The sequence below is a fragment of the Papilio machaon genome, chromosome 12, assembly GCF_912999745.1.
Source record: "Papilio machaon chromosome 12, ilPapMach1.1, whole genome shotgun sequence".
Taxonomy (NCBI): domain Eukaryota; kingdom Metazoa; phylum Arthropoda; class Insecta; order Lepidoptera; family Papilionidae; genus Papilio; species Papilio machaon.
This window is the reverse complement of record NC_059997.1, coordinates 8,385,771-8,409,651: the sequence shown is the minus strand read 5'-3', so window position 1 is coordinate 8,409,651 and position 23,881 is coordinate 8,385,771. Positions and strand designations below refer to the sequence as shown.

At 43.5% G+C, this 23,881-nt stretch overlaps 4 protein-coding genes across 5 annotated transcripts in view; 2 read left to right on the top strand and 2 right to left on the bottom strand.

Annotated features, from left to right (window-relative positions):
* The window catches only part of LOC106720716 (low-density lipoprotein receptor-related protein 2), a 122,740-nt gene extending 116,962 nt beyond the window's left edge, over nucleotides 1-5,778 (bottom strand). The window contains exon 1 of the mRNA XM_045680159.1: nucleotides 5,509-5,778. Within this exon, the coding sequence (XP_045536115.1) occupies nucleotides 5,509-5,593 (85 nt within the window). The 5' untranslated portion in view covers nucleotides 5,594-5,778. The remainder of the gene's footprint in view (nucleotides 1-5,508) is intronic.
* Nucleotides 5,779-8,140: 2,362 nt separating this feature from the next.
* On the top strand, nucleotides 8,141-16,048 carry LOC106720856 (protein virilizer). Its single transcript, XM_014515655.2, has 9 exons — nucleotides 8,141-8,354; nucleotides 9,064-9,355; nucleotides 9,431-14,244; nucleotides 14,593-14,901; nucleotides 14,977-15,121; nucleotides 15,249-15,375; nucleotides 15,547-15,630; nucleotides 15,735-15,805; nucleotides 15,975-16,048. The coding sequence occupies exons 1-9, from the start codon at nucleotides 8,292-8,294 to the stop codon at nucleotides 16,034-16,036; spliced, it is 5,967 nt and encodes a 1,988-aa protein (XP_014371141.2). The 5' UTR covers nucleotides 8,141-8,291; the 3' UTR covers nucleotides 16,037-16,048.
* Nucleotides 16,049-16,274: 226 nt separating this feature from the next.
* Nucleotides 16,275-23,881, bottom strand: part of LOC106720874 (E3 ubiquitin-protein ligase ZNRF1) — a 67,336-nt gene continuing 59,729 nt past the window's right edge. Inside the window, exons 2-4 of the mRNA XM_014515676.2 lie at nucleotides 17,821-17,916; nucleotides 17,423-17,528; nucleotides 16,275-16,795 (exon numbers count right to left, since the gene is read on the bottom strand). Of these exons, the coding sequence (XP_014371162.1) occupies nucleotides 16,738-16,795; nucleotides 17,423-17,528; nucleotides 17,821-17,916 (260 nt within the window). The 3' untranslated portion in view covers nucleotides 16,275-16,737. The remainder of the gene's footprint in view (nucleotides 16,796-17,422; nucleotides 17,529-17,820; nucleotides 17,917-23,881) is intronic.
* On the top strand, nucleotides 18,771-20,912 carry LOC106720863 (vegetative cell wall protein gp1). Of its 2 annotated transcripts, none has more exons than XM_045680141.1 (2): nucleotides 18,771-19,413; nucleotides 19,707-20,912. In XM_045680141.1, exons 1-2 carry the CDS (start codon nucleotides 19,158-19,160, stop codon nucleotides 20,081-20,083), a joined length of 633 nt encoding a protein of 210 aa, XP_045536097.1. In that variant the 5' UTR covers nucleotides 18,771-19,157; the 3' UTR covers nucleotides 20,084-20,912. The 2 variants fall into 2 exon arrangements, with proteins under 2 accessions (XP_045536097.1, XP_045536098.1); XM_045680142.1 differs by having other exon boundaries at nucleotides 18,771-19,417.

Genomic DNA, 23,881 nt, shown 5'->3' with positions numbered 1-23,881 from the left:
TAAAATGTTAACATTTTAATGGCAACTCCATATGCGGAGCGCCGACAATTTTCCACAGCGGCGAAGCGGCAACTGAGGTCGACGACCCCGCGGGACACACGTCATAAAAATTTACAACAAACTTTCGTAAACTCGATACATTACTGCTTAATGCTACACCATAGTTGTCTATGATCACTTTAACACGCTAATGGATTCGCTACATAGCGGTATGTTTAGTTTGTATGCGATGTGCGTGCGCATACCACCAGTACCTACACGGTCAGCCGAGGTTGTATTCTGACATTGACAGTGGTCTGACATGTTTAACATTTCAAATTCTTTTGTGTCCTTTGAATTTTTTAAATTGCGACTTCATGCATTGTGTCCTTACTTATTTAAAGAATTTTATTGTGGTTTTCTAAAGCATTATATCAAATTTATTTCTTCAAAACAATGACCAATGTCGATCGTAAATTCGGAAAAAGGTGCTTAGTGAAAATGAATCGTACAAAGACATGATAAAATTTTCTGATTGTTTCGTTTCTTTCTTACTTCGATTTTTTGGAAATAAGTGTTAAAAAAAACTAGCTACGTATATTATTTCGAATGAACGAGTACAATGTCTTCGAAACGAAATGAGTCAAAAAAACAGATATGCGAAATGCCTAATTAGTAAGAAAAAAATAATTGAAATTCAATTCAGAATTTTAATTAGGTTCGTTAATTACTTTTAAAGTGTAACGTATGATAAATCAATATCAAAAACAAACAAAAAATCAACCGCGAAATGTATCCATAAGTCAGACAAGGGATAAAAGTATGCAGTATAACAACAAAGTGAGTCAAATACCTCAGCTATAAGGACAAGGTCAGACGGTTCGTATTCTCAAGTCCCGAGAGCATAATTACGCGTTATCGTCCTAACACAAATTAACGAACGAAATGAACAGCAAGTAGATAAGCTAGTTATACACACCACAGACCACTTTGCTTAGGATTAGCTTAAAATACTTATGTTATTCATTTTCTTAAACGATGTTTTAAGCTTCTTTGCTAACTTTGCACTTACACTATAAGCAGTACGACAATGTACAAAGATAATCATTATTTATAAAGTACATTGTTTCTAACAACATTAAAAGTTCTTGTAAATGCATTTGGAAACTAAGGTGAGTTGGGACATGGCCACTTCTTAGTTATGTGTCAGCATTAAATAGTTTAGCTTATAAAGGTGTTTTTTTATTAAAACAAGATGCACTATCGATTTGGTAAACTGAAAAAAGTGTACTTAAAAAAGTAAGCTAAGAAGCTACTATAACTTCTTTACTCGTAATTAAATGCAGTCCAAGCTGGATAAGTGAGAACTGGATAAGTGACAAACCTTTTTAAACTAGAAAAATATCGTGTTCTCTTGGTCTATCGCTTATCCAGGTTCGACTATATATTATTTTTGGGCCCTAACTTTTGTACGATGTATTTTGCATAAATTGCTGTATAGTAATAAAGCTTGCAAACACTGACTTCGCCAATCACTATCCAGTTCCTAAAGAGTTTCACCGGAGCATGCGATGTTCGCGTGCGCTTCGGTTACGTTATTGCGAAAAATAATTGATAGACGACTGTTCGTGCATCACACTTCCTCTATTATGCAAACTCGCTGTTAATAACTTTTTAATATAACACCAGATACGAGTTACAAAATAAATACAATTTCTTTTGAAACGAGTCCTTTTCACTGCTCATTGAAAGTTACAACATGTGATATACTTTAAATATGTACATGACTTTCATCAGAAATTAAAAAAATTGAATTTTCAGAGTAATTAGATAAATAATGGAGATGGAAATAATTTTTTCGAAGATCAATTGTAAACAATAATGTACTATGCCCTACATTCGTATAAGTGACCTACTCATTAAAACCTGAGTGTGCAAAACCAACTGTTTCTAATTGCAATTATAATATTACGTCGTGTCGTTAATTACCTAGAATTCAGTGAAGCAGGAAGTGATATGTTGCTGCACTTTTTTGACAGTGTACTCCCCCCCCACTTCCCCCCACCTCCCCCCACCTCGCCGTCGCTCGCTGTTGCAATGCAACCGCATTCTATTTTGACATATTGGTTTCGCACATACATAGTGCAATATGTTTGTTACTAATTTCATCACTAAGCTTATAGTTTTCGCAATATTACGTTTGAATAAAATACTAGGAACCACACCGACTTTGCTTGGACAGACAAATAATAATAATACTTACTCTACTCATTTATAGGAAGCTATATTGTCGTTTCAATGTAATAATTCAAATCAAAAATAATCGTTTTAGTAAAGATAGGATAGTATATAAAACATATCTTGGCTTCATCATCATCAGCTCATCACGTCCACACTGAGCCTGAGGGCTCGGAGCCTCCCCTAAGCTAGGGGTGACTTGACTTAGATAATACAATTACTTTTTATTGAAACCTTTATGTATCAGCTATTGTAATGGTATAATTTAAATAGTGAAACATTGTGTTTGAGGTAATTACCGGCAGGCAGGATGCGTGGAGCACAAGGCTGGGTCGCGGCGGAAACGCACTTACAGCGAGGAAACAAGCAGACTTTGCTTAGCGCCACTTCCGCAATAAACATCCCCCCCCCCCCCCAGGTACACAACTTGCCTACTTAAACTCATACTGAAGACGCTTTATTATCCACTTTTGACGTTTCCGTAAATTGTTTCCTTCCTCCTTCCTCCTTCCTTGATTAGTAGTTGTTGCTTTAAATAATAGAATAAACAAACATGTTTTAATTCCACATATTATGAAAACCCCTGTTTTAATGAATAAAAAACACTGTACAGTAAAATCTCGTTACTCTACACAAGACTGTGGTCATATTGAAACATCAGTTATAGATATGTTCAATACCAAATGTGTACAATTCCCGGTGAATACTCGATGTTGCGCCGAGTTCTGCGACTTAATACTTGCTAAGTACTAACGAGGCTACGATACTTGTGTATCACTTAGGACTTAATATTTGCGTGTGTGTATGGGTGTGAGTCAACATGCAATGCGCGGGTTCAAGGCAACTTGCAGTGGAACCAGTTCCCGCTGCATTCGCCACTCCTTGTCCCTGCCAGACACGTTACGGTGTCGTGTCGCCTTGAGACGCAACCGAACTTGTTATTTAGGTATAGATAATAACTTTACAAGACTTTTATATTTGCATGCATATTGTACTCAGGTTACTTTAAAACGTCGATGAAAATTGACTAATTTAATACTAATTAAGTAACCTCTCTTTTCGTATTGAATTAAACTCTATGAAATTATATTTTATGTTCTTCTACAAATGTTTAAAGAAAAAAGTAGATCGATGACACATCACCGATATAGTTATATACGGTAGTACAATATAAATAAGTATAAAGTACAGCTATATTGTAAACTCCAGACAATCCATTCGTAACGCAACTCTAATTCGTCGTATCATCAAGCAAACAATTTAATAAGCGGGTCAAGACCCGCCGTACGGTACATTTGACTGAGCTCTGCTGTGCTCTACCGTCGATACGTATGAATACATTCATTGTCAAATACAAAAAGAGAACTTAACACAAGTAATTAAGGTCGATTTTCTTTCGCGTTAAGTTTCCAGTGAGGACGAAACCGGAAGTGACTCGTTGAATGTCGGAGAGGCGAGACGAATCGTCTTCCGGTGGTCAATGGCGAACTGATCGCTCGCTTTATGACTCGCGTTGCTTCGTCACATCGCTCCAACACGACGCGACGATGTTAAGAAGCGTCGAGAAACACATCGCTTGTTATTGTATTGCAACGTGGAGCAAACGCGACAGCCGAGCAATAGTTGCACTGAGCGTGGAAATCTTTAGCTGATCAAAGTGTTTATGGATATATATGCATTTTTTGCTCTTTGGATCTAAAACCATTACCGAAGCGTGTTTATTACCTTTCAAGGTCGTATAGAAGACAAACTTAAAAACACTCAAATTAAATTACAGTAACGCGTACGTTTAGATTATTCTCAAATCTGAGAAAAATACACTTAATATTGACGTAGTATTTTAATTTAAAACATGTTTTTTAAACTTATCTTGAATACTAACAATAATAAAAACTTACTTTTTAATGTCATCTTAAAATCCAGTATTTTATTTTTATCAAAGGTCATCTTTTCTATATTTCGCTGAATTGCGACATAATTTCGTATGAATCATATAAATCTCAGATAATAATATTTACTTGGAATAATATGTATGTATGTTTGTGTATGACATGCCATGATTTTTATTATTTATTAATTGTCAAAGATAATCACAAGTATGCTAGTTTTTGTTTCTTTATTAAAGTGGAAAAATAGAATATTCTCGAACATTCAATAGACTGCATTCAAAACATATGTACATTTAACAATGGTGACAAAAGAGAGGTGAAAATAATGTCCTTTAGACAAAAATTGTGTAATTACCCGGTTAAAACTGTGTACATAGTATACACAAATGTGCACACATTTATATGCAAAATGTACGCAATTTTTATTGGTTTATATTTATAACAATATTCTCAAATATAAATTGTTAAAAAAATAAGTACTTTGAAAATTAAGATAATGAAGTAAAACATAGAAAACAATTAAATATTATTAGGTTTTTAATTTAGTACGACAGGTTGACACGGAGACTTAAATATAAAGCGAGGAGTAAAGTCTCGCACACAGCTTTGGTAACGGCTCTTTTATCACGAGCTCATACAAAAACCTTTGTGGAGCTATGTTTGCTTTGTATTAACTATACCTATACAATAATTAATATGTTCTATACGACTACATAAAGACACATCGATTGTGCGTAGTGCCTACTTAGCAAAATATTTCAACCCATTTTCTGATATTTTTACTATCCAACGATTACAAAAAAACTATCAATACTTTTGAATACTTCAATGAAGCCAAGTTGGATCTACGCAGAAACAGGAACACGCGCGTTGAAGTCTTTTGAAGGGACGCATTCGTTCGTGCGGAACGTAGTTTGGCAATAATTGTGTCACATGTTTTCGCAGATTTTATATATTTTTACACATTATTTAGTACATAAGAAGTTTAGTTACAGGTAATTATTAACTGCGCAGAATATTATACTTGAATAACTCGAAATAATCTAATTTTGCAAAGTGAAAGTTTCTCAACATTAATGAAATAATATATTTTTATATGAAATACATTGTCATTGTGTATATGAATATGGGGGATTGTAAAAATCTATGGTAGAAAATTTTATAGAGGTGTACAAGTCCGAGCGAATTCACAGCGCTAAGTAGACCGCGCTCGCCGCTCGGCGTTCGCGGATACCGGTCCGACTTGCCCACGTCACCGCCGCGGGCCTTTAGCCCCGCCACCGCACAACTTTCCACAGACCATAAAGATGCTGATGAAGGGCTAATCCCGCAAAACTTATAACTTTGCTTAACTTTGACCTTCACAAGAAAAAAAATCATGGTAAATAAAAAAGTCACTGACCTGATAAATGTCTGGTGTCGGTCTGTGCGGCGACTGCGGCGGCCAGCGCGAGCGCCAGCCACCACGCCTGCCAGGCGCCCCGCATCTTCAGATCACCTCACACCACATCAACACCATAAAACACACACAGAAATCGAACAGAACTGGACAAAGTGCGGCGAGCTGCCAACGATGCAGGCGGCGAGTTTTGAAAGTTTGCTCGCGCTGGGAAAGTTTTGCGACGCGACCGTAGCGCTGAGCGAGTACAGACGAGCGAAGCGGGCGCGAGACTGCGACTGACGACTGAGCGCGCCGGCCGGCGCTACGGGGAGTACACACCGAGACTTCATTACCCCGACCATTCACAATAAAAATAATTCCATAAGTTTTATCATCACCGATAGGAAAACTACATGATGAGTGAATAAAATGAGTATTTTTCTTTAATGCTTCCCTCCTGTCAGTCAGGAGTCAAATCACAGGAAACAAAATTTTATAAGAAATTCCAAGTTTTAAGTACAATACATATTAAAATCATGACACCTACCTATATATGATAAATTCATTGTAGAAAATATCTATTAGTTAAATTTTATCACTGCTGTAAATCATAAACGACGAAATTGATTATATTATTTACTTAATTTGCTTCACTTTTATCTGCACCAATTTTTACCCGATATCACGGTAGATATTTGTGCGCTGGCAACCCCGACAGCTCGCACAGGTGGTCGCGGGCAGGTAGCGCTTCACCACCGCGCCCGCCACCCGCCGCCCCACTCTGTTTATTCGCTACTCGAGCGACCGACGGCGATACTACATCGACCAACCATTTTTTATTCCCGCGCAAACTTTGACAACTTTCTGTAAACGATGACTTTGATGAATCACCTCTTCGTTTATTTCCAAATCAACTTCCAAAAAAGGAAATCTATTATTTTATCACAATGATTAAAAAAGCTCGCCCTGCTGTAGTTTCTTGTTGTTGAATGTATCTTTTTTTTACGTTGATTTCCACCTGAGGTCTATATAACATGTCTCTTAAACATATAAGCAACCCGGCGAGTTGCGTATCGGTACTATTAAATCACGTATTGGAAGGTGATGATAGTTAAAGAAAAGAGATGAAAAATAGAGACAGAAAGAGCAAAAAGAAAATATTCAACTGTTTTCCTTCTACATAGTACTCTTAAATAAGAAAACTCCATAACATTCTAAAGTAAAACGGTAGTAGTCTATGATCTCTCTAGTCTGTGAAGCTCTACTACTTTTTTGCACACAGTTTAAGGAATTAAGGACATGCTTAAGTCCAAAATAACTCATCCTGTCAGAAGCCTACAATTCTCCTGAAATTCGATATTACACTATAAAATGAAAATGCTGCATAAAATATTCTATGAAATATTTAATTTATAAAAAGTATTATAATCTGAAACATATCACGAAGCAAAAATCAAGTTGAACACGTTTAATAGTAATGTTTGCATATTTTCCTTCTCAATATAGATACATGTTCGCAGGTAACACATGCAGCGGAGCTATCACTGACTAGCACGAACGATGAGGAAAATCCTGATTGCGTCAGAGCGGAAAAAAATTATTCATTATTTATTTGATTCCTTGAGAGTTGAGGTTGTAGCAACATTAGAGATGTTACACTACTGTTTATGTTTGTAGCATCTCTGATACTACACTACACTACACAGTTTACTTCAAAATAATTTATTACGTGCATTTTTACTTAATATACATTGTGTGTTTGTATGTACTTTATATTAGTATGGCTCAAAACGCAATGCATTAAAGAATGTTTGAGATACTATGTACTTAAAATTCATTATATGCAAGTTTGCAACAAGTATAAAATTTTAAAACATAATTTAAAAATAGATATTAAATGGTCAAACCATCCTATACTTCTACCATCTTAACTTAGTATACGAACTGATCGCAACAGCGCACGCGCTCCTGCCGCTATAAAGTCCCCAACCTTATTCAAAACTGTCTCAAAGACAAAAACGCAGACTGACAGGAGTGTGCGTCTGATTGATAGGTACAGTTTTATTATAGTATACTCATGTACATTTGTACCACATCATTTTCCTGACCTTATCCCACTCACGTAGAGTCGGGGCACCAGACATTTGTATTACATAGATATAAATAAAATAAAATAAATAAAATAAAATAAAAAGGCTTCGTTATTACGGTGATGATGTATTAAATATATCCGTTCCGTGACAGCCTGTCCCTGTTGCCCAAACAGCTAGATAGAATTTTAAGTAAGAGCGATTGCTGGTTTGATTTGATTAGGAGTTAACGTGGTGTCTATCGGGCTTTTTTTTTTAAATTCATTTTTAACTTGTATCAAGTAGAATTGATAAAGTTGTGTTACCAATTGAACTATAAACAACATTTACGATTACTTTCGTTACTACGTACAAATAAGCTAAATTGTTACAAATGCTTATTATGCTTTTTAACTTAAAATTTCAATAAATTATCATTTTAGATAAGTGTTTAAAGAAATGTATTTGTCAATCAATGACCACTATCCATATTTGAAATTGTGTAACACAATGGCAACACAACGCAACGTCAAACTATGGTCTGATTGTCAATTGTCAATTTTGTAAATTGCTTTTGATTTGATTTCCATAGTGTACGATTTATTGAACTGTGCATTAATAAATTGTAACTACTTAAGCTTTATGTAAGAGTTTAATTATAACTTGTTTACAATATGTACAGTTCTTTTATAATAATGTGTTTTAAGTGATTGGATTTTATTATAAAGAAACAAAATGTCGGTCGCAGACAAACCAGACTTATTGTTTTTCGATACTTTTTCACACGACACAAGCGAAGTAAGATATTGATCATGTTTTGAATAAATAGTTAAAACAGTGTATTTAGATTATTTCCGGCATAAAAAGGTTATGTGTGATTACAGTCTTTTAGCCACCATGTTGTGTTTGAATCTATTGCGGCATGCCAAATGTGTTTATTCCTTACAATATTTACTATTTTCTTCCCTAAACTATGCCAAATTTAATTTGTGAACATGTACATAGTAAGCATATTAATTTTATTTGAGAGATTTAAAAGAAAAAATAGCAGCTGCTTTGTATTAGGTAGTTTATTTTTAAATGATTTTTCATTGAAAACTGTATGTAGTTTGATAGTTGCATGTTATAATATAAGAATTATCTATCAGTATTGAAACAAGGATGGCTGACATTGTTTTTAATATATCATGCGTAAATTTAGTTTTAATGGGTTTCTAATCCCTTCCCATCCTTCTCCATCTTATTAATTGATAGATAATTATGGATATAATTGCTGGTTTATGTTCATAGAACTAACTCAATGTTACTGCAATGGTATTAACAAGATTTTTATAAATGGCTTTTCTAACCCTGACTTCTTAGTGAAGACAACAAAAAAAAATACTTACTCCGCTGGCGCAGCGACCCAAAGTGGGTCTTGGCCTCTGACACAAGAGATCAAAAAATACTTCACAGAATTTTATAGTGTTTACAAACTCATTAAATATTTGAAAATAACTTATTACAGGAGCTGAATTTGGATCTAGTACAATTTCCAAAATCTGTATATGTGAGGGAGATTCGAGTGATACCTTTAGGAGCTAGGGTTGAGGGGGATTTCCCCGGTGGAGTGCGTCTCGGTGCAACCAACCCAACAAAGTTCCACATTGACTTTTTTGTCAATGATCTGAGCAAGCCGGGCGCATCAACATTTGAGGCTCTAGGCAGTTTAGATTACTGCCAGAATGGACAAATACATATGGAATGTGGTGCATCCCTTGATCAGCCTCAAATACCAACAGATGGACTTGTTCTTAGAGGTAAAATTCTACAAGTACTATATTTTATATTAAGCACATTTTAAAAATTTATCAAATATATTTTCTTTTTGTTAGGATGCTACACTACTATCACCTTGGCAGTTTACGGCAATTTGACTCAAATTTTACCGGAGACAGCAGTAGGCAGCAATCCCCCATCCAGTGTACAACGTCAAACAGTTACTCGTGAAGTGGCAGCTACACCTACTGTGCCACAGACGGCTGAATGGAATCAGGAAGGATCCAATCCTATCCCTTCCTATACCGGAAATGTAGCCACAGGCAATCCTGATTCATATGGCCCCACAATATACCCAGAAAATTATGATAATCAAATATATAGAAGTGATTATTATGGCAACGAGCCCCCAAAAGATCCACGGACTTATCACCACTTGGATGATAACAATTGGGAGAAGGAGCGAAGGGATGTGAGCTTAGAAAGAGACGGGGACAGGATTCGTCATAGCCCGCGTTCCTTGGAACACGATAGAGACAGGAGGGACGGCAGGAGTCGCAGACGGTCGCTGGATCGGGGGAGAAGCCGGGAGTCGTCCCGCCACAGGGACCGCAGCCGCGAGCTCGACAGGCTCGAACGCGTGCCTTCTAGATCTAGGAGCAGAGACAGAGATTACATCGTCAAAGGAGAGTACAGGCAACTGAGCCGCTCTAGGTCGCACAGCCTCGATAGAGACAGAATAAGAGGCGCCTCCAACGATCGCGACTGGGAAAGAGGGTCATATAAAAAAGACGATTATCGTCGACAACGCGACGTGTCCTACGACCGATCCCGCGGAGGGTCCTACGAACCCCGATCCCCGTACGATAAAAGAGCTCCTTCTTACGAACGCAAGATACCTTACGATAAAGGTGGGCCGTCTTACGAGAAACGCCTGTCACCCTACGACAAACGGAGCTCGTCGTACGAGCGACGGGCGCCCTCGTACGAGAAGCAATCCTCGTACGATAGAAAAAGACATTCTCCGTACAGTCGAGTGAGAGGGTCCAGCTACGGCAGCAGGTCCCCAAGCCGCGACGACTCACGAAAGAGGCCTCGGACCCCGCCCGGTGAGGCGGCGAGGCGACCGTTGTCTCCGCGAGAGGGCGACGTCTCCAGTCCCATCAACTCTACCAGGTCGGAAGAGGGCGCCGATTACGACAGAAGCGGCAAACAAATTCCTCGTATCGATTTCTACCATCAAAGCTATCGTCACAAGAGTTCAATCAGGAGTCCATCCCAGGAGGTGGACAATAGCTACCCGCCGGAGCCGCAGCACTCCAGCCTGGTGACCGTGCAGATAGTGGACAGCGCGCCCGCCGCCAAGCCCCCCGCCAAGCCCCCCGCCAAGCCCCCCGGCTCGCCCAAGGGCGCCCCTCAGGAGGACACCTCCATGGACGCGGAACAGTTTGAACCCATTCTTTCAGACGAAGATATATGCGATGAGCTGGAAGGTCCCTCGTTTATGGAGGTCGAATACGACGTGAACGAGTACTGCGGCGTCGACGACATCATCAAGTACTACAATCCCTTTAAGGCAGAGTGGAACCAGTACGAGTTCAAAAACAAATTACAACTGCTGTCCCCCAGCGCGGCGGAGGGGGTCAGAGACGTTATGAGCGCGAGCTTCCAGGAGCTCTGCAGCGCCAGCCCGGACCTCTTCAAAATTTATGAGATAACGAAAGTGACGAACAAACGCGACCCGAAATTTCTCCTGAGCACCTTTGCCGATATCGATAACACCTCGCGGGAGGACTGGGTGCACCACTGCGAGCAGCTGTTCGTCTGCCTCACCAACCTCTGCAGGAACACCGACATCATTTTGAGAATATTCAGTTGTCATAACAAAAATGACACATGCGAAGAATTCGGCGATATATATAATTTACTAATTACTTTTATCAAAATAGGATTGAATTTTGATTTGGCGCTGGCGCAGCAGCAGCCCACGTACAAGATCCGGCACATAAAGTGCGGCGTGCGGCTCGCCGAGGCGCTGCTCGCGCACGCGCACAACGCACGCGTCATGGAGGTGCTGCTCGCCAACGACGTGGACGTGCCCGCGCGGCTCATGGAGATGTATTCCAAGGAATATATGGCCCTCAGCATCCGATTAATGATTTTGAAATCCTTGAACGCCTGCCTGTCCTCCAAAATATCGATCGAACATTTTATGAAGGAGACCGTATTTCCCAAATTTGACAAAAGCGACGACGCACCCGCGAAGCCCATGAACGGTTACTGCGCTCTCATAAGCATCATGCAAACGAACCCGCTCGCCAGGATAAAGTTCGCCCTGAGCTCGCTGATAAAGAAACTGAATATGTACGAGGTGCTGGGAAAACTACGCGAGCTCGTCGCGGAGTTGAACAGGGGCGTGGGCTCGGGCGAGGTGGGCGCGGTGGGCGCGGTGGGCGAGGGCGCGGCGGAGTTCGTGGTGCACGCGCTGGACGCGGCGCTGGGCGCGTACCGCTCGCGCTGCTTCCACCTGTCGCAGCCGCCGCGCTTCCTGCCCGTCGCCGCGCAGTTCGACATCAACAGGGATTGCTCCAACGACATACTTCTACAATTTTTCAAAATTCATCAAACCTTCGAGGTGTGTCTCTACTTGCTCACGTGCCCGAACACGTGCAATAATTTGGTGATCACCAGCCCCATTCACGATCTCTTTTGCGAGTTGTTACATTCGCCGGAGGGCCTCAATTTTCTGTACAAGAATATGACGATGAGTAAGTTTCTTTTCAAATCTCTTACACATCCTTACGGTCAGCAGAACGTCGAGGAGAGCATTTTCTCGCACGATTTGAGCAACTATGATGACCTGCAGCTGCTGGGGCTTGAACTGGCTTACAGGCTAAGGGCGGTGTACTACTTGCAGTCCATCTGCGACCTGCAGGTAGGCGAGGGGGACGAGAACGAGCTGATCGACCGGCTGCAGAGCCTCTACTGTCTCAGCTTCGGCAACGTCGGTAAGACGGCCGTCGCCGACGTCATCGTCATGGGCGACAACGCCGACTGCCTCATGGAGGTCTTCGAAAGTGATTTGAAGAATAAAAATAAAAGCGATTCTCCATCTAAACAGAAATCGCCGGCCAAGGGATACGCGATAGAGTTGATCGTTTCCGCGGTCCGATTTTCGGCGAACGTACCGTTTTTGAAAAAGTATGCGCAGAGGTTGATGAGCGTGGCCCGGGAGCACGAGAAGTTCGAGCCGAGCGTGGCCAGCGTCTTGCAGGAGGTCGCGCCCTACCTCAAGCCCGCGGAAAGGCTGAATGTCTTCACGGGTGACGACATGGCGGCCTGCGTAGAAATTTTAAAGACGAGCTGCGAGCTCGCGCCCGACCTGCCCGGCGAGCTGACCACCTGCCTCAGGATACTGACACACTTCTGCATCTCGGACAAGGAGACGAACGTGTCCTTCGTTTCGGAAACGGCCACCGAAGACTTCGTCGAACTCAAATACAAGTACAACGTTTTGCAACTTTTTTCATTGGACGGCGTCTCCCACCTGGTCGGCATCCTAGATCGCCTCGCTACCCACTTCGAGCAGCCGTGCATGCACACGGCGTTCTTCGCCTCGATAAAAGGTCTGCAGCTCGCGCAGATCCTTTTGCCCTGCCTGCGGCTGCTGGACGAGATGCTGGCGCGCGTGGTGCGTTGTCGGGGGCCGCGGTTTCGGGACCTGACGGCCGCGCCCGTCCTTCTCAAGACGTACGGCCTCGCCAGGGCCTACCCGGCGGGGTCCATCGGCTTCCGCACCGCGGCGAGGGCGGCCGAGGCGGCCGTCAAGGCGCTGCTCGCCTACGCTCAGCCCATAGCCGACGACGCGACCGACGGCGACTCGATCCGGCGCGGCCCGTGGACCTCCCTGTGCTCCGAGGTGATCCAGTACACGATGACGGCGCCCTACACGTTCGTGCCCGGCCTGCTCGTGTTCTCCGAGCTGCTCCCGCTGCCGCTGCCCATGCAGACCCGCGCTGCGCCCGGCGCCCGCGAGCTGCAGGACGCCGCCAACGAGCGCCGGCTGTGGTCGGCGCACCTGCACGCGCTCGCCGCCGACCTCACCGACATGATCCAGATCATATGCATCTCCACGTACAGGCCGGTGGTGCACATGCTGCGGCGCGTGTGCGTGCAGATCGCCGACTTGGCGCCCAACACGGCCGCCACCGTGGCGCGCGCCGCCGCGGGCGCCGTCGTGAAGGAGCTGCGGCCCGGCGAGCCGCCGAGCCCCAGCTGCGCCCGCGTGCTCGGGTTCCTGGCCTGCCTGGTGTCGCACGCGCCCGTCAAGTGCGCAGTGCTGCACACCATGAACGGCGGCGGGCCGAAGGCGAGCGACCTGCAGGCGGCGCTGTGCGGCGTGCTGAGCCTGCCGAGCCCGACGAGCGAGCAGGTGGCCGCGCAGGAGTTCGCGGCGCACGCGCTGGCCGCCTTCTGCGACATGGAGGTGACGCTGATCCCGACCGGAGCCGCGCCCGAGCTGCTGCTGGCCAACTCGATCCCGAACAAGGAGGCGCTGGCCGCGTTCCTCGAGGCCACGGCCGCCTGCCTCGAGTCCGCGACCAAGACCTCGGCGGTGGCCACGTCCATCCTGCGCGCCTACTTCGTCATGACGGAGCACGAGTACGGCTTCCAGCAGTTCAGGAAGTTCATACCGAAGAGGCGCGAGGCGCTCGGGAAGTACTTCAGGTGGGCGCTGGAGGGCGTGGGCGAGGAGCGGCCGGAGTGCCTCACTCTGTACCTCGACCTGATCCGCATCCTGCGCGCCGAGGAGGGCGAGGGCCCGGCGGGAAGGCGCAGCGTGCTGACGCTCTCGGAGGTGGCCGACATGGTGGGCTACGTGGACCCCGACCCCGACCATCCCGCCTTCACCTTGGAACAACTTCTAAAGGTTCGCCCGATATTTTTATTTACTTTTTCGATTACACCGATCGGCAATAAAATCGTTATTTTAGAATTTTTTCTATAAATACAGACATTTTTTACCTCGGAATCTGTTAATTGATTGTTGTATCACATCTGGTTTTTGTTTTATTTTTAATTTTCCAACGTTTCTTTTTTTGCATTAATAACAAAGTAGTTTGTACATGTATATGAAAATGGTTTTAGCAAGTTTCGTAGTAGCTCATGTGCGCTTGCGCAATTCTTCACGCGGTTCAGTCTTCACCAAAATATACAGAAGAAATAGACAACTAAAGTTTTATTAAGTCGAGTTTTCTTTTTCGTTATATTTTTTTAGGAACGCAACTCGGACGAGGAGGCCATCGCGAATGCGACCTTCTTGGCGGCGCAGCTCCGCCGTCTGCGCGCCTCAGACCCGCCGCCCCCGGACACCGCCGACACCGCTCCCGCCACCGCCCCCGCTCCCGCCCCCGCCCCCGCCCCCGCCTCGCTCGTGGTACAGTTCTCTCTGCGCGCGCTGCACGGCGCGGCGGGCGGGGCGGCGGGCGGCGCGGCGGGCGAGGCGGCAGAGGAGCGACTGAGCGCCGCGTACTGGCTGAACGTGCCCGCGCCCGCCGGCGACGACGACGTCAACGACAGCGAGCTGGTCGGTGTCGGTGTGTCGGAGCGAGCGCACGTCGCGTGAGGCGCCGCTCTCTGACGTGCACGTTGCTGTGTGCAGGTGTGGTGTGACGTGGTGGAGGTGGCGGCGCAGCAGCTGGGGGGCGCGGGGGGCGCGGGCGCGCTGGCGGCGGGCGTGCGGCGGCTGGCGGGCGCCGGCGGAGACGCGCGCGCAGACACGCTGCCCGCGGACAAGCGCCCCGCCGGTATTGTACATGCAGTACTGCACCGAACCGTCACATTGCATCGAATTTTAATAAACGTCCATCCGTACAGTTGATAATTATATTGTGCGAATGTTTTCCGCTAACGTGTGCATGTGCGCGTGCGCAGTGGCGCTGAGCCGGGTGCGCGCGGAGGGGGGGGCGGACGCGTTCAGGTCGCGGCCCCCCAACACGTCGCGTCCGCCGTCGCTGCACGTGGACGACTTCACCGCACTGCACCAGCCGTACGCGCTGAGGTAAGTGAAGCTGGGGGCGGCGACAAGTCCGCACTTGTGTCAGTCTGCGTGTGTGACTGTGCGCGTGTGTGACTGTGCGCGTGTGTGACTGTGCGCGTGTGTGACTGTGCGCGTGTGTGACTGTGCGCGTGTGTGACTGTGCGCGTGTGTGACTGTGCGCGTGTGTTACAGTCGCGGCGGACGTCGAGCTGCGGCGGGCACTGACCGCGGCCGCTTCGCGAGCGCCGCACCTCCGCACCATCACTACAGACAGCTGTGAGTCTCTTTACTCTCAGTTTATTTAATTGCTTAACTTTAGTAAGATTTCTTTTCAAATATTTCGTATATTACTATGATTATATTATAATGTGCCATGACAGTCGCGGGCGCGGCGCGTGGGAGCTGGGCCAGCACTTCGGACACTTTGCGCCCGCAGCACAGTACATGATGGGTGAGTACCGCGCACACACAGACACGCAGACACACGTGACTTTACCCACAAGTTTTTATTCACAAGTCAAAGAAACGAATTTCTGATTTATTTTTGGTTGAAACTGATTGACAAGTAGTATTCTAGTTCAACAAATAATATCTAGTACAATAATGTATGTATATTGCAGGTATGGGATGGGGCGGGGCTCGCATGCAGCGCGGCCCGAGACATCGCGCCTTCATGCGCTGACATCATCTCGTCTCTTACTAATAAATACTGATGTTTTACATTTTAGTTTTATTTGTATCCTTATTTTTAATACAGAATCATTAATAGTAGCCTTCGCCGCTGTGAGCTATGATATGGAAACCTTGCTCATTTCAATTGAGGCTCTTATCAGATAAGTTACTTCTGTCAGTCGTCAAGTGAGTCTCGAACAGTAAGAAGTATTGAACAACTGCTGCGGGATATAAATAAAACAACGGTGGAAAATTTAGAAACAAATCAACTTTATTTATCAAGATGAAAAAGATCAAATGATATAATATATATAAGCTTAGGGAACCGATAGACGAGCCGCGTTGAGGTCGCGGCGACGCGGCGTTCACAACGCGGCGACGACGCGGCGACGCGGCGTGACGTCACACTCGCGCCACGGACACAACTCGCTTATAATGTACACTGCCAAGGAAACCTCCACTATACATATTCTATACAACGTATTATACATACATATCGATCAAAACATAAAATCTCCAAATAATACATAAAACAACCGTAACATTGTCTGTAACTATACTCCACCGAGAATTTGTCGTCCGTCCGCTGACCGTCATTTTACTTTACGTTTTTCCTCAATTAATTAAATGGTAAAGATCTCACTATAATATATTTATTTACAAGGCCCTGAGGCCGCAGTCTGTGGCACTGGCGAGAGCCGCGCGCGCGCACTAGTCGCCCGGGTGCTCCGGACACGACCGGTTCACCTCGAACCATTGGTCTATACATCTGGAAACAAAAAATAACATCCTTTTAAATTTAAATAAATCAATATTAAAATGTTTGAGTTCGAAAATATCTATTTCCATAGTGTAAAAGTATAAGGTCTTTGCCTAGATTTTGAAAGAAAGAATGCATTCGACCCAGATCTGCTGCTCGGTGATGTAAACGTGAAGAGTTGTCGACTGCTTTGTTACACCTCAGTCTCGAGAGACGAGACTCGAGCGCTCGTGACTCGTCGAGGACGCGTGTCTCTCTATGTATGGAACTCGGTCGAAAAATATAGACAAAGTTCGAGACATTTTTTGAACCCAACTCAAGAAACCCTGGAATAATTGTATCCCGATTTTAACTTTTTATTTTATTTAGGAAGTCGATAGAAGGTGACTCCGATTTTTCTTGGATATGAGGTGCCGATATTTTTACTATTACCCTTGACTTTGTGAAATAATAAAAAGAGTATTTATTTGACAAGGAATGAATAAATAGAAAAATATACATAATTTTTTTATCCTCTCCATTGAATTTTTATATTGCAACTCATTGAAACGGTCTCGTTGCAATAGGGTATGGGCAGCGGTGATTTAGTATTAGATGATTTTGTTAGGTATGTATACATATAGCAGATGACCTCACCCCTTGTGGTAGATGCAGAGGCAGGGCAGGCGCGCGATGGTGTCTCCCGCGCACAACTCCTCCAGACAGATCACGCACTCGCCCTTCGCATCACTCAGCACGTCCTCTGAAACGCACACGTCAACACACATCAATATAAATTTTACACAACAAAGGAAAGGGGACTAAAATTAGGCCTCCGGCACCACACTCATCAGACTGTACGCGGAATTACTTCCACTTCACGTCTGTCTTCTGTGTGGTCGTTATATTTCACCAGGCGAGCCGGCCAATTCGTGCAACTGATGTTGTTGTTGCTAGCGTCTACCACTGTTAATTGTTATGTTGTGTTTTATATTGTAACAGTAACATATAAGGATTATGGATAAATATTATACTGTTAGGATATAGATACTGACCATTATATGAGAGCCTCGGCCTGGTGAGACACATGACGAGGTGGCACTCGATGTCGTCCGGCAGCACGAACTTGCTGCACACCGGACACTTGATTCCTGCAACATACAAACAGATTCGTCACCACATGCAACAACCACGACATATAACTTCAAGGATACTGACAGACAGACTGAAGTAATATTACGAGAGTACAAGGGACACATATCTGTTTTTATTTTGAATGCAGTTTTGATAAAAAAATCATTGCATTTCACATAAATCTTTTGAACGCAGTAAATTTAATACATGAGTTGTACTTTATATGCAGCAAGTATTGTTTGCAGAATGCGGAGTTACCGACTGGCGACCAAAATAGACGCGCTGATAGCGGCTCGTCTGCAAGTCTCATTGTCTCAACGGAATAATATTAAAATTGTCGTATATCCAAATATTACACAAACAGATATCTCAACGAGTCTAAACAAATATGATTCTAACAAATAGATAGTTATCTCTTATTTATAAATCAACTTTTATCCACGTAGTCCAAAATAAAATTACCATTTATACATGTTTTTACTGTCCAGCAATATTTTGTAATATAAAACAATTTAATTGCTTTGTTAAAAAACATCGTACAAGTGATATCCATTAGAGCGTCATGTCGTTCCACTCTCGTGTGTGACAAGTGACAGTGTGCACGAATGGAGTCACGTCACACGTCCATTGTCACGCGCGATGTCTCTGTTGCAATTTGCGTGCGTTTCACAAAGCGACTCCTCAGACCTCAGAGACGACGATGTTTTAATGCGGTGCGGTACACAGCATTACAACTGCCTTTAGCGTTCACGTACGGAACAAGAGTAATCTTCTACCTGATGTGCCATCTCAAAAGCCGCTTACTACAATATCGCTCTCACTACTTTCTTTTGTATTATATTTTAAACATTTATGTTAGGTTACAAATATTGTACTCGGCAAAAAACATTAAAATAGAGAACAAATAGAATCTCGAATATCAAATATTCTAAAATGATTTTCCTCAAAGCGCGCGATTAATTTGTAATGCCATTTACGGGCATGCGGTCGTAAAACTGAGCCTATTGACTTTATATAACCAGCACATTGCGGCCGGCGCACGATACTGTGCAGTGTGCAGTGCGGCGCGGAGACAGCTCGGCTCGGCTGCCCAACGTCAGCTCCGATATGCTATAACTAATGACAACCGTCCGGTAAGATAATTACTAATTTATCTATTAATTACGCACATAAATTCTAGGTTTTGTCACTTACATGAAGCGTGCATCAAAACCAAATAGGATTTACAGTGAAATTTTTGTCATATTTGAGCAGTGGAATGTCGAGGGCTATAGCGGCGGCGATGGCTCTGGTGGTGGCGTGCTTGTGTCTGGCGGGGCGCGTGCGGGGTACGGTGAGCTGCCGTACGGCATGCGCCCAATGCACCGCGCGCACCGAGCACCAGGCGTTGCTCGAGGTGTACTGCGCCATGTGCCACGAGTGCCGCGAGCGCCGCCGCGCCTGGAGGCACTTCGCGCCGCGCAGGCGCAAGGCGCCCAGCCTCAAGCCCAGTCATAGAGCCAATTCCGCAGATGGTAGGTATGCTGCCTAAATTATTCCTGCTTGCTTCCGCAAATAATTTCTTTCTCTCGTCCTACTCGACTTTTTTCGTGATATTCCAATACAATTAGAAAAAAATGCGTTCAATCACCATATTTAATCTCAAAGTTTCAGGAGTAGACCGATAAAATTTATAGTATTCTGCATAGGAGTTATCGTATACAGTATACAACGTCTGAATATATCGAGGGGATTTTACACAGCAGGCTCGTTTCCAATTAAGTTTTTACGAGCACAACCAATGCAAGACATGATCGATGTTCATTAGAATTTCCGGACGAGTCGCCGGACGGGCCGCCGGAGGGGCCACCAGAGGGGCCGCCAGAGGGTCCGCGCTGCCCGGAGCCGCCGCCATGCGACTCGGAGCTGCTGGAAAGCTCTCCGGACACGCTGATGCCGACGACGCCGCAGCGCGCGCCACCCGTCCCGCCACCCCCGGCCCCGCCCCCAGCGCCCGCGCAGCCGCTGGCGGGGGGCGCGCCCTGCTGTCTGCCGATGTGCCCCTACGCGCAGCCCTACGCGCAACCCTGCGCCGCGGATCATTCGCCACAGAAGATGACGTTACCGGAACCGACCTCGGCCGCGCCCACTGAGTACTTCTACATACACGTCGGTGTCCCCAAAGATATTTTAAACAACATGTAAAATGTACATATGTTATTTATGTATAATCCATTGTTTTAAACATTCAAGTTAGTTCATAGAAGTAGGTTAAGTTTATTTAAGAAATACCATACAAAATTGAAAGTAATTTTCCACAAAACTCTAAGAAAAATTACAATAATTCCATAATAACAAACAAAGCATAATACGTGGCTAACATATAGTACATGTAGTAGAGGCATCAGCCAGTAGGACAGCAAAGCAAACACGTCGCAATAGTAACTGACGTGACGCAAACCGAATGCTAACGAACAAACATAATATAGCGAGCAAACGTCGCTGCCGGCCGCTTAATGCCGGCGCTCACCATGCGCCACCAACGGCGAATGCGGCGTACGGCGTGCGGTGTGCGGCGATATTTGTGCTACATAATAACACGAAAGGAAAAATAATTCAGCCTATCTACAGAATATTTAATTAACTTTATTTACAGGGAGCTATTTTACTACCGTCTACTATAAATGGTACTGTCAGGTACAAAACACACGAATCTAACATGAGCGCTTGAGAGTTCATATAAATATACAAACACGTGTGGCTGTAAACGAGTAAATTAAATTAAGTTACAATAATTGTACATACATTATTGTGTTTGATGACTTGTTCTAAATAAACACAATACAGACGAGTTATTTATTTGAACACATAATTACATACAATACTACGTAGATAAGGTAATGTTGTGGTCCGCATGTTTATTATTTCCTGGTACAGCCGCGTCTAATGTAATGTATTCTTTGGACAAAGGCAACAAAGCTGTACTGGTTATTTCTTTACTAATTCTCTAAAGATTACTAGCAGTTATCTATATATCAAACTTCTTAAATATCGTAGTTAATTTTACGTATTAATTACGCTACCAGTTTATGAGGGGTAAGCTGGCTTTAAAGGGAAAAGTTAAATTTTATAATTTTGACTGGTTATAATTGTTTAAAACTTGAGTTTTTGCGAGTTATAAACTTAATAATCTATTGCATACAGTTACATTTTATAATGTATCCTGCATTGTTTAATTGTTTATAGAATAAACATACATACAAACATCTGTAAGTATCTCTATATATATGGTATCACATTCCACACAATAAGCACAAATTCCAGTAGCACAGGCTGTTTCACTACCTACAATAGCTAGACATTTACATACTTATTTCATACATGTTATTTTTATGTATACTTTAAATTAGTTTAATATCATACAAATTATACTTCAATTATACAAAAGTAATAATGAAAAAAGACCATCATCTATTAGCCTAATTACTTAGCTAATGCTTTTTGTAAAGTCAAGTCGCACCAAGTTGAAGTAATTTTTCAAATACAATTTAATAAGTTCGTGATTTTTTCTATCCTACACAGTTTTAACAGCGAAATTAACAGATAGAATAGATAAGTAATCAGTGTAGTTCATTCGCTATTGTACATTCCCAACAAAACATTTCAAGATTGGTCGCCGGGTTATCAATGAAGTTAGTACACGCAAATATCCTGCGCCAGAAGGAATATTCAACACACGGTTGTATCTCGTCAACTCATCCATGTTCCCACCGAGAGGCTAAAGGCTACTCTATGTTCGGGTGACACGGTCGTATTCTAAAAGGGGAATCGTGTGTCGAGGGCTTTATGTCATTAGTTGCGATGACTAATAGCAGTGTCGCAGGACGGACTAATCATTATGTTTTATATGTAACGACTCAGGCACGCGTAGTACTGCCAGTTATAGCTTGATGTCGGTCAAGACACCCTTAGGATATCGATCCGAAAGAGAAGTAGATGTATGAAGTATACAATACCATTATGTTTGCCTTTACATAGGCAAAGAATTTAGTTCCCTTTCCACTTAGCATCGAACTTCATACAAACGGTCATCATAAGAGCTTATAATTTAATTAATAATTTATTTTTCTGCGGTAAGTTAATTACATTGTGTTTATAATATGGCTTTAAAATAAGCTATTTCACTAAACAACTGAAGCTACTTTTAGGCAGACATCAACGATGTATGTATGTATGATATAGGCGGAAAGTTACACCGTGAAGTGCAAATATTTGAAGTGCTTGATAAGCAGCTAATAAGGAAGAGATGCTCCTCGAAATTGCTACCTTATACTGAGTCAATTACTAACAGCTCAAGACTAAATAATACGTAGCGGAAGATGCTCAGATGCAATGCTCAAGAAGTTTGTAGATCGCACAGAGTTTCGTCAGTAAAAATAAAAGTAGATCTCTGCTCTAATCAAGTTGGCCACCCCTGCACTAGAGAGACCATGAGTGGTGTACACAGAGATATGAAATTAGAGCTGTGTTTTAATTTTAAACTAAATATTCAAAACGTAATATTGTTTGTTTTATCTACCAAATAAATTGAACATTAATTACTCCGCAGATATTTATCGAATCGTATCCAAAATAATAGCGAACATTATTTTAAGGAAGGTCTGAAAACAATAAGACAGACAACAGTATGGAGATCAATTAAGGTTTGTCTGTGTGCCTCTGTGTCCGGTGAGACACGAGCGTCCATTGTGCGACCTCTGGACACCGCGCTATGTTTGGTATCCACTGGTATAATGGGTTGGCGGTAAAACTGTTCCGACATATTACACCTGATGTGTTTTCATACATACCGGCATCAACTCAAAACTACGCAAAAATTGAATTTGCAGAGACAAAAGATTTTTAAAATAATCAACAAACATGTTTGCTTTATTAACAAGTTGGGCGGTGCGCGCGTTCACTACATATTTGTAATAAATCCTTGAATAGACAGCAGTCCGACATCGAGGAAAATCATTTACAGTATTATAAAAATAGTTGCAAAAACAAGTCTAGAATAACAATCGTGATGGCAGCAGGCTGCGGCCTGAGCCGGTGCCGGTTTTGAGGTCAGCGCGTTTAATCATCGCACACAATAAAAACAATATTAACGACCGTCGTCGCGCAGATGATCATATTAAAAACGTAATAAAACGAACATTCTTAAAGGTTTATTTTTGCACAATGTAACAAGGTTGAAGAAGTAAATGCAACACAATGCATAGAGTTAATTACCATAGAGAATCCTCCGCGGCGGTCTCCGCAGCTGTGCGCCATACGCCGCAGCGTCCGGCTCCGCGTCGGGAACACACGTACCAATTATGATGCCCATGGTCACCATACCACTAATTCATCATCATATACCACTTTTTATCACCACAAGCAACACTAAAGGTCTCTTTCACGGCATGACTGTTTACACAAGTCTTGTAAAAAAACTATTTCTACCGGCATTGTTCTTTACTAATTTGATTAAGTTATAGACGAGGCGGTGTGTTAGGAGCGCTCGATGGTGAGGAACTGGCCAGTGGTGCGTGTTACGCCGGCTCGCTTGTCACGGCGAGTACGTCAGCGGTGACGTCACTCGGGGCACGGCGACTGTCACGTTACGCGAGCATAGTGTCACGCAGCCGGTGGCGCGGCAAGCTAATGACTGTCGAAGTCGGGGGAAATGTGAACAACTTCCAAGTAGGACTCGCGTGTGACGTGTGACACGATGTGACACTGCAGGGATGACTTCCGGCAGTCAGTTTGGCTTCAGATTTGGCAACAGATTGCTTTCGGTTTTATGAAGTGCCGACACCCGGTGGCAACGACCGCTCTACCTATATATACACATGGAAGTAATACTGACTTTATTTTTGTTTTCGAGGTAAATTATAAATTGTCCGAATTGTAGGTTTATATGTTACTTGTATTTGCCTGTTTTTCAACACGTGTATTAACGCTAATCAAAAAGAATTT

What these genes read in the sequence shown, in the direction of transcription:
- LOC106720856 (XM_014515655.2), top strand. Translation starts at nt 8,292, where the DNA reads ATGTCGGTCGCAGACAAACCAGACTTATTGTTTTTCGATACTTTTTCA. An exon ending in CGCGGACAAGCGCCCCGCCG is followed by an intron (nt 15,122 to 15,248) that starts GTATTGTACATG and finishes GCGCGTGCGCAG; the next exon opens with TGGCGCTGAGCCGGGTGCGC. An exon ending in CACCATCACTACAGACAGCT is followed by an intron (nt 15,631 to 15,734) that starts GTGAGTCTCTTT and finishes GTGCCATGACAG; the next exon opens with TCGCGGGCGCGGCGCGTGGG.
- LOC106720863 (XM_045680141.1), top strand. Translation starts at nt 19,158, where the DNA reads ATGTCGAGGGCTATAGCGGCGGCGATGGCTCTGGTGGTGGCGTGCTTG. An exon ending in TAGAGCCAATTCCGCAGATG is followed by an intron (nt 19,414 to 19,706) that starts GTAGGTATGCTG and finishes GATGTTCATTAG; the next exon opens with AATTTCCGGACGAGTCGCCG.